The 10,000-nt window shown below is 18.5% G+C and overlaps 3 protein-coding genes across 3 annotated transcripts in view; 1 reads left to right on the plus strand and 2 right to left on the minus strand.

Annotated features, from left to right (window-relative positions):
• PF3D7_0309700 (SECIS-binding protein 2, putative) overlaps window positions 1-928 on the minus strand; it is a gene marked incomplete at both ends in the record, with an annotated part of 1,827 nt that extends 899 nt beyond the window's left edge. Inside the window, one exon of the mRNA XM_001351134.1 lies at window positions 1-928. This exon is cut by the window's left edge and continues 899 nt beyond it. Within this exon, the coding sequence (XP_001351170.1) occupies window positions 1-928 (928 nt within the window).
• A 1,160-nt stretch (window positions 929-2,088) lies between these two features.
• On the plus strand, window positions 2,089-3,762 carry PF3D7_0309800 (YTH domain-containing protein, putative; the record flags this gene model as incomplete). The annotated part of the gene is made up of 7 exons (XM_001351135.1): window positions 2,089-2,143; window positions 2,270-2,397; window positions 2,490-2,566; window positions 2,715-2,804; window positions 2,958-3,042; window positions 3,241-3,317; window positions 3,432-3,762. The coding sequence occupies 7 exons, from the start codon at window positions 2,089-2,091 to the stop codon at window positions 3,760-3,762; spliced, it is 843 nt and encodes a 280-aa protein (XP_001351171.1).
• A 471-nt stretch (window positions 3,763-4,233) lies between these two features.
• Window positions 4,234-9,673, minus strand: PF3D7_0309900 (conserved Plasmodium protein, unknown function; the record flags this gene model as incomplete). The annotated part of the gene is made up of 3 exons (XM_001351136.1): window positions 4,234-8,924; window positions 9,193-9,499; window positions 9,650-9,673. The coding sequence occupies 3 exons, from the start codon at window positions 9,671-9,673 to the stop codon at window positions 4,234-4,236; spliced, it is 5,022 nt and encodes a 1,673-aa protein (XP_001351172.1).
• Window positions 9,674-10,000: the final 327 nt, after the last annotated feature.

The following is a 10,000-nucleotide window of genomic DNA, read 5'->3' on the forward strand; positions in this document are numbered from 1 at the left end:
TGTGTATAAATTTTTTTAAATTTTTCACCTGAACGTCAGGTAACTCACCATTTAGCACATTTTCCGTTTTGGCTAGTTTTTTTAAAAAATTGCTAGCGAATTTAATATTATTATTATTGTTGTTATTATTATCATTATTGTTATTATCATTATTATTGTTATTATCATTATTATTGTTATTATTGCTATTATTTGTTATTATTATTTTTTTTACTTTTTTATTTTTCAGTATCCATTTCCTTTTATTTTGAATAAGTTGTAAATAGATACCAGTGTGATGATCATTTATAGAATTGATATTTTCTTTTTGTTTTAATAGTTCTTGATATATATCATTTTTAATTTTCTTTTCTAATATAATTATTTTTTTTAATTTGGATATTTTTTTTTTTTTTAAACATTTGGGTAAGAAATAATAGTTTCCTTTTTCTTTTTCAACATTTAATATATTTGTTAATTTATTTATAAGTTTTTTTTTTTCTTCAAATTCTTTTCTTTTTTTTTTTTTTTGTTTCATCAATATATTCATTTTTTTTTTTTTGATCAATTCCTTCCTTTTTTTTTTATCGCTACTAAATGTTATTCTGACTAGTCTATTTCCGAATTGTATATTGTTATTCGTATTTTTCGTTTGATAAGTTTTCTCTTCTTTTTTTCTATCATCATAATATTTTATAGATTTTATATTTTTTATGTGTTTTGCATTTTTTATATTTTTTATGGATTTTATATTTTTTATACATTTTCTATTTTCCACATTTTTTCTATTCTCTACATTCACATTTGCATTTGCATTTGCATTTATACTTACCTTTACGTTTTCATTCTTCTTTTTTAGTTTTTTTTGTTTCTCCCTAATTATGTCTTTATCACCATTGGTATGTGTGCGAGGATTCGATTTTACGTCAACAATAATTTCTTTTTTCATTCTTTACAAAAAAAAAAAAAAAAAGGTTTGCCTATCAATTTATATATCATTTTCATTATACCAAAATTTGTACCATTGCATTAATATATAAATATATAAATATATATATATATATTTATTTTTATAAAAACATTTATCAGTATAAGTACTAATGGTTTTCATTTATATTTTGGCTGTTTTTTTTTTTTTTATCCATGATGATATTTATATATTATATATTTATAAAGGCTATCATAATATTATTCAATTAAGATATACATTATTAATAATTATATAATAATAAAATAGACAATTTGTAAAAGAAAACTTCCCCAATATATTTCTATATCATTTATAAAAAATGTATTTTTTTTTATATAATAAATTAAAATGAGAATAACATATAAATATATTATATAAAAGTGGAACTAACTATTTATTTATAATTTTTTTTTTTTTATTATACTATATATATATATATATATATTTTTTTTTTTTTTTCCCTCTCATTAAAAAAATACAAATAAATATTATTATATATATGTATAAATTATATTTATATATTATATGGTTTGTATACTATTCATATATAATAATATTATACATGCAAAATATGTTCTTCAATTTCATCCTACTTTATTATATGTTTTTAAAAAATAATGTTTCAAAATTATAATTATTTTTAAATAGTTTATTTTCGTATTTAAATAAATTATTCATTCAAAAATATATCAATCTATACAATGAGAATTTTTTCTATTTAAGTGAATGTTCTTCTTATATATTAAAAGGCAAAAATAAAAAATTAATTAAAATAAATTTCGTGCCTTTTAATTTTTAACATTTTATATGTGAAAAAAATAACCACAAAAAAAAATATATATAATATATATTATATATATATATATAATTATATAAATTAATATAAGATAATATAGTTAATATAATATATATATTCCTTTTTATATTATTAAACAATTATCCTTTTTCAATTTCTTTTTTATATTGTATAGAAAAAAAAAAAAAAAAAAAAAAACATACAGTGAATAAAAATGATAGAATTATTTAACAATAAAATAATATATGTGAATATATAAGATTCTCTTATATATTTATTTTTTTTTAATTTAATTTTTTTTTTTTTTTACCATTATATGAAATAAGAAATTTTTTTAGAAAACATGAATTATAACAACAATTCTTTTATACCCCCAACCCATGTGGTTAAGAACATATGTAATAAATGATTAAGAAAAAATGAAATCATATAGACAAAAATACATATAACAAATAAATATAAATACATATAAAATGTGTTATTTATGTAAAATTTTCTTTTTTTTTGTTTTTTATTTTTATCAGACACAAGTGCAAAAACTAAGTTTTTTCTTATTAAAAGCTCGTCAGATAAAAATATAGCGATTTCGTTGAATTACAACATTTGGGCAACAACACCAAAAAATGAATATAAATTTGTTTCAGCGTTTATGGTATTAAGAAATATAATATATTTAAAATATATATATATATATATATATTTTTTTTTTTTTTTTTTTATTATTTATTTTCACTTATATTGTAGGAACATGATTATGTCATATTAGTTTTTTCAGTTAACGGTAGTTCGAAATTTTGCGGTTATGCGATTATGCAATCCAAGTAATCATTTTTTTTAATTATTTTATATATATATTTTTTTTTTATAATTTTATTTTTAATAAAATAAATATAAAAATTATTAAAACTGTTCCTACATTTATTGTTATTTATATTTTTTTGTCCCTTTTATTTATTTATAAAAATGTAGACCCGGAGAATCAAAGAATAATAACGTTTATTTTTATTATGACAATAAGGTGTTTAGAGGAAAAAACTTTGACATCCAATGGATACGAGTGTAACACGAAAAAATTATATAACTATGTATAAATATAAATAAATATATATATATATATATATATATATATATATTATCCTTTTTCATAAGTCTTATATATTTCATTTTATATTATATATATATATATTTTTTTTAAAACATCCATAATTATAGTGTTGATGTGCCCTTTCAAGAAGTAGCCCATTTGAAGAATAGCCTGAATGAATACAAACCAATTAAAGTTGGAAGAGATGGACAGGTAAATATTGAAATATATAACCATTTCTCGTAAAAATAATAAAAAAAGACAATAAAATATTATGAACGAGTCATGTAAAAATTGAATAAAAATATGAACAAGCAAGGCAAATTGTACGTAAACATTATTATATATATATATATATATATATATATGTATATATGTATCTTTTTGTGTGTGAATATTTTTTCTTTTTAGGAAATAGAACAAATGGCTGGTATTCAGTTATGTGAAGCATTTGAATCGAATTTTATTAAGATTAACAATAACATAACGTAAGTAGCAATATAAAGAATGAATAAATTATAAAACGTATGATATATATTATATATATATATGTGTGTATGTGTATATATATTTTTATATATTATTTATTTTTTTCCTTTTAGAGATACGAATACCAAACCAAACATCCCCCCCATGTATAATATGAACACAAACAACTATGTAGATAGTCCAAATATGAATGAAAATATTGATATGATAAAACTATATCCTTATAACAATAACTTTAACATAAATTATAATAATTTTCGTAACTTATATGAAGAGTCTCAATATAATTTATTTAATTTTTATAACCCAGCTTTACATATATTTCCAATAGATCTTACGAATATGAATTATGATGAATATATATATTTATATGAAAAATCTCAGTTAGTTTGGCAACAAAAAATGTTACAAATGAAGGCCAATATGAATTGTATTAAGCAATAATAAAATAAGATCTTTTTTTTTTTTTTTTCTTTTCTTTTTTGGTTATTCTATTTTATTTTATTCTATAATATTATATTTTTTTTTTCATTTTTTTTTTTTTTTTTTGTTTTACATGTATATATATAATATAAATTTTTTTAATAAAATCATACCTATACTGTTTTACTTCTTATAAAAAAAAAAAATTTTTTTTTTAATACGATATTATACACAAAATTATAATATATATATATATTTATATATATTTATTTATTCATTTATATACCTTTTCACTTAATATGTGAATTATAAATTATGAGACGTAAAAAAAAATTTATACATTAAAAATTGAAAGTTTTCATATAGCATTTTTATATGGTTTCAAAAAAAAAAAAAAAAAAAAAAAAATATATATATATATATATATATATCAAAATGTATCATAATATAATACATATAGATATCCCAATTTAAATATTAAAGCAAAAATGTTTATGTTTCCCCCATGAGCATATTATAATTTCTTTCATTCATCTCATATATGGTAAAATTAATGGTGTCAAATATGTGGACTTGTAAATGATCAATAAATATATCAGGAAAAATACACATATCTTGATTTAAAAAAATGATTTTTTTCGAGGGAACATATATGTCAAATATGAATGGACTATCTTTTAATTGTATATTTTCAATATAAGAAATATTATTTGTTTTTAAATAATTTCGAATGGTAGACTTATATATGTTATATTGTTTTTCATTATCTCTATAATATATCACATTTCTATTTGAATTTGTACATGTTTTTTTTTTTTTTCTTTGATGTTCTTCCAATTTTTTTTTCTTGATATTTATAGCTTCCTCATAAAAGTTAGCTATATTTTTATATTTGAAACATAATAAATCAAAAGAATATAAATTTTTAATTTTTATAAGATAAAGTATTTGTATTAATAATTGATACCAATAAGGTTTTATATTATTGTTTAATAAATATATATTAATTTCATTAAAAATTTTATAAATTTCATTTATATAATTTTCTTTTTCCTCATTAAGTAAAATAAGAAATAAATAACTTATATAAAATTCAAAACTATTATTATACGTATTAAAAAGCATATGAATTTTGTTAATGATCTGTTTTATTTTTTCATGTCCTTTAAACATTTTTATCATGGTACATAATTTTAATAATTCTTCTGCTTCATAATTTTGTTTTGTATTTGATAAAAAATCCAGAAACGATTTGTAATCGGCTTGCTCCTGTTCATAATCATTGATATCATTAGAATGGTCGTAATGGTTAATATAACCAAACATTTTCTTATGACCATATGTGTTATTATTATAAGCATGATAATTCTTTAAGTTGTAATTACTTTTTATATCATCAACACCTTTCAACATGTCATCATTTTTTAAATTACCATTATTAATTGAATTATTTTCATCCATACACATTTTATTATTATGACACATCAACTTTTTATATATCATGTGAATATAAAAAAATTCATATTTTTTTATTATATCAAATTCGTCCATATATTTAATATTTTTATTTATTTCATTAAAGGTGTTTCTGATCATATCAAAATTATTACATGGTATAATATTTAATTTATTAATATTAGATGAACTAACCATGTTATTCTTCCTATTATTATCATTTGATTTAATTTTTGTGTCGTCACCTACGGGTATAGAACAAATCGTATCACCATATATATATAATACTATCTCTTTTTTTTTTATTTTTTGCTCTCTTAAATAATTATTTAATGATAATAAGAAACAATTTTTAAAAATATCAAGAACATCTTTGTTCATATTATATAAAATTAACATAATTATACAATCGATATCAAAATTACAGACATTTTTTTTGGGGATGCAAGTCTCATTTTCTTCAAGATTTTTTTTTTTTGTTGTTTTTTTTTCTTGATCATTCCTAAGTTCGTTCCTACTATATGCAGATTTCAGATTAAACGAAATATATTCATTTATGAAAATTTTGATTTTCTCCTTACACATATGCATAATTTTATTTTTTTTTTTATTAAAAAGATCTTCTGAATATATATATTCCTTCTTATCCTTTTGTGTTAGGTGAGCATAATTTATATTCCTGAAAATATGGAAGAAATAAAAGTAATGATAAATAGACATAGATAATAGATGTTCATATTCAAAACATTGGAAAAAGAAATTTATAAAATGTAAATTCTTAATATCAAAAAATATATAGTTATCTATTATTATCATTAATAATAAATTAATAAAATTATTTAAACAAAGATATTCATATGGATATTTCTTTTCATAATTAGATACAACTGATAAAGAAATAATTTTTTTCTGTTTCTTATCTTTATGATTAAACAAAAAATCAAATGATTCTTTACATTTGTTCTCCACAATATTATTTTCAAAAAATTCCTTTTCTTCATTATTTATAAAATTATTATCAATTTTTTTTTTTTTAATTAAAAATATATTTTTTTTTCCTTTATCTGGCTTGTTTTCATTTGATCGACATAAAAGGTTACTATATATATGATGTTCTCTATCATTATAATGTATATTATTATCATCATTACAATATGTATCATCTTCATTACAATATGTATCATCTTCATTACAATATGTATCATCTTCATTACAATATGTATCATCTTCATTACAATATGTATCATCTTCATTACAATATATATAATCTTCATTACAATATATATCATCTTCATTACAATATATATCATCTTCATTACAATATATATCATCTTCATTACAATATATATCATCTTCATCTATTCGTATACCTTGATTATTTATTTTTTTTTTTCCCCTCAAAAATTGCTCCTTCATCTCCTTACCCCCATGATTTAATAATTGACTCGTATGGTAATACACCGGGTCGTCATTAAAAAAATTATTTACACATTCAAAAAGATTCATTTTGGTATCACCACTTTCTATACTATAATGAACCTTATTTAAAAAGACACAGAATAATTTTATTAATTGTTTATTTATCATAATGATCATACTCTTATCAAAATATTTATCAAACATAAGGTTAGTCATTTGTCTTTTCTCTATAATAGTTCGGAAGGTTAAGAATTCATATATTTTTATATAGTCCTTTTTCATATAATATAACAAAATATCGCTTAAATGAAAAATATTGTTATTTTGTAAATAAGAAGAATTATTATTATGTATCATATGATTACTATAAAATGTATTGTACATGTATTCATTATTTGTATCATATTTAGTATTATCTTTTTTGTTCTCTTGAATAGTATGTTCTAAACATAACATTTGTATAATTTTCTTTTGTATATCATTATATACAAAATGAGGATCCGTTTCAAAGTTTATAAGATTTTCATTATTCATGTCATCAAATATATTCATATAATAATTGTTACTTTTAATAGATTTTTCTTTTTCTCTTTGTTTATTCATATATGTCTTATAAAAGATATACTGTCTCCATGTATATATAATCATAATAATATCATTGAACGAACCATTAATAATAATTTTTATAATAAGACTTTTTATCAATTTATCAAAACCATTTATTAAAGATTTATTTTGTTGTAAGAAATAAAATAATTTGGATAATATTTTTTTTAATATTTTTATATTAAATCTTTCCAAATTTAATTTATATATATATAAAATATACTTTTGTAAAAAAGAATTATAACATAAAATATCTGTATAATATGTTAATCTATCAGCAAAATGTAAATTTTTTATATACTTTTTTTCAACAATATAAGTTTTAAAAAAATTATTACATATTGTAATAAACAATGTATCATCATATAATTGTAATAATTTTATTTGTTTTAAATATGTTATAAATTCTTCTTCATGTACTATATGTTTCTTATTATTTTTTTTTATCTCATTCATTAACATATATATATATTCATCTTTAAATAAATTACTAATAAAACTATTCCACAAAATATCTATATGTATTTTTTCTTTATGTAATAAAATATTTTTTATTACTTCCTTTGTACATATCCTATATATATTCTTATATAAATTTAACTCGCTATTATTAATTATAATCTTCTCTTTTCTTAAAACCTTTCGACTGTTACATAAATTATTATTCACATCCACAGGAGGTGTTAATACATTCATATCATTATTAATAACATAATTCTTACTACTCATGTTATTTTTTCTATTTATTTCTTTCTCATGTATATAAAAGGTATTGTTATTATATGAAGTTAAAGACGATTTTGTATTATTATAAAATGGAAGGGAACTCTTTTCACTACTATTATTATTATTATTATATAATATATTATTATGTAATATATTATTATCTTTGATTTGTACATTTTCTTTATCTTCATTCATCATATTGAAATACATATCATCATTAATATGAGGATTTCCCTTTTTATTATCATCTCTTTCATTTATATTATTTTTTTCAAATTTATGGACACCTTTATTTTTTAAAAAAGAACTTATATTATCCTGTTCAACCATATCCAACTCTTCATTTTTTGCACACTTGTTTTTTATTTCTATATCATCAAAATTGTAGAAAATAAAATATTCTTTCTCATTTTTATTTATCCTAAACAAATTGTTTATAAAAATATTTATTTCCTTTTTAATTTTATTCCTATAATTATATTCCTCTTCATAATTATTTACATTTTCTATCCCATTTTCATTTGTTTTATTATTCATATTATTAGACACCGTCTGATAATCATTTCTATGCTTAATAACATTATACAAATATAAATTTTTTAAATAAATATTTATGTATCGAATTAAAAACATCAATTGATCTGTTGATAATAGATGTCCATACTTTTCTAAACATTTCTCTATTCTTATTAATGAATAGTTCATATTAAAATAAAACAAATGAAAATAAAACAAATACTTTAAATTTGTCATAGGAATATTCTTGCTATGATATATATATTTATCAAAATATAATATTATATTCTTATAATCATTATCTTTACCATTCTTATAATGATATAATACATATAACATTTTTATTATGTCACTTACATCTTCATTCATGTATTTTTCACAATCCTTAAAGTCCCTCTCGTTACACTTTTGTAATTTATAATCAAGCCTTTTTATCAAACAGCCAATTTCGTCATCGAAACCTGTTCATAAAAAAAAAAATAAAAAAAAATAAAAAAAAATAAAAATAAAATTGGCTATATATATATATATATATATATATATATGTATATGTATGTATATGTGTGTGTTTGGCTATATTTTTTTTTTTTTTTTTTTTTTTTTTTTTTTTTTTTATTTTTTTTTTTTTTGGCTACCTATGGTTATTACCTGAAATAGCCAAATATATATATACCATAAAAATATAACATAGATATATAGTTATACAATTATATATTCATATATTTTTACCTATATAATAAAGATATATAATTTGTCTGCACATAAGAGAATCGTGTGTTATAGTATTTTTCTTAATTATTTTTTTTAATTTATGATAACACTTTTCTGTTTTCAATTTATTCAAGAAATTATTCCATAATTTGTTTTCATTCAACCTTGAAGGGATTGTATGATATATGTTTTTTAACAAACCCAGGTACTCCTTTTTTCTTTTCAGTTCATTTAGGTTATCATCATAATTGTTAATATAAGATACTATTCTTTTAAATTTGTTGTCTGCATCTTTTGATACTAAGGAATGTACTTGTCGAATTATCTGAAAATTAAAATGTTTTTTTTTAAAAAAGGAGTTTATTTAAATATATGCCAACATATATATATATATATATATATATGTCTATTTTTATATATATAACAATATATTATCCATGTGCATTTATTCACGTATATATTTCCTTTTTCTAACCTTAAATCTTATGATTGCTCTCATTATTTTATTTTAAAAAAAACAATATAAATTCAAAGGTTCCTTTTTATATAACAGTCTCTGTCCTTTTTAACTTCATTGAATTAACCTTAATCTTAATTGTTTGTATTGTATGTATGTATATATATATACTATATTTTTCTTAAAATATAAGACTGTCAATATAATTTTTTTTTTTTTTCTCTCTCATTTTAAATGACTTTTATTTATGTAAATATTCAGTATTTTTACAAATGTACTGTGATCATATAGAATATAAGAAAGAAGAAAAAAAAAAAAGAAAAATTACATCATATAAGGTTTAAATGTATATATTAGTAAAACACAAAA

The sequence above is a fragment of the Plasmodium falciparum genome (genome assembly GCF_000002765.6).
Source record: "Plasmodium falciparum 3D7 genome assembly, chromosome: 3".
Taxonomy (NCBI): domain Eukaryota; phylum Apicomplexa; class Aconoidasida; order Haemosporida; family Plasmodiidae; genus Plasmodium; species Plasmodium falciparum.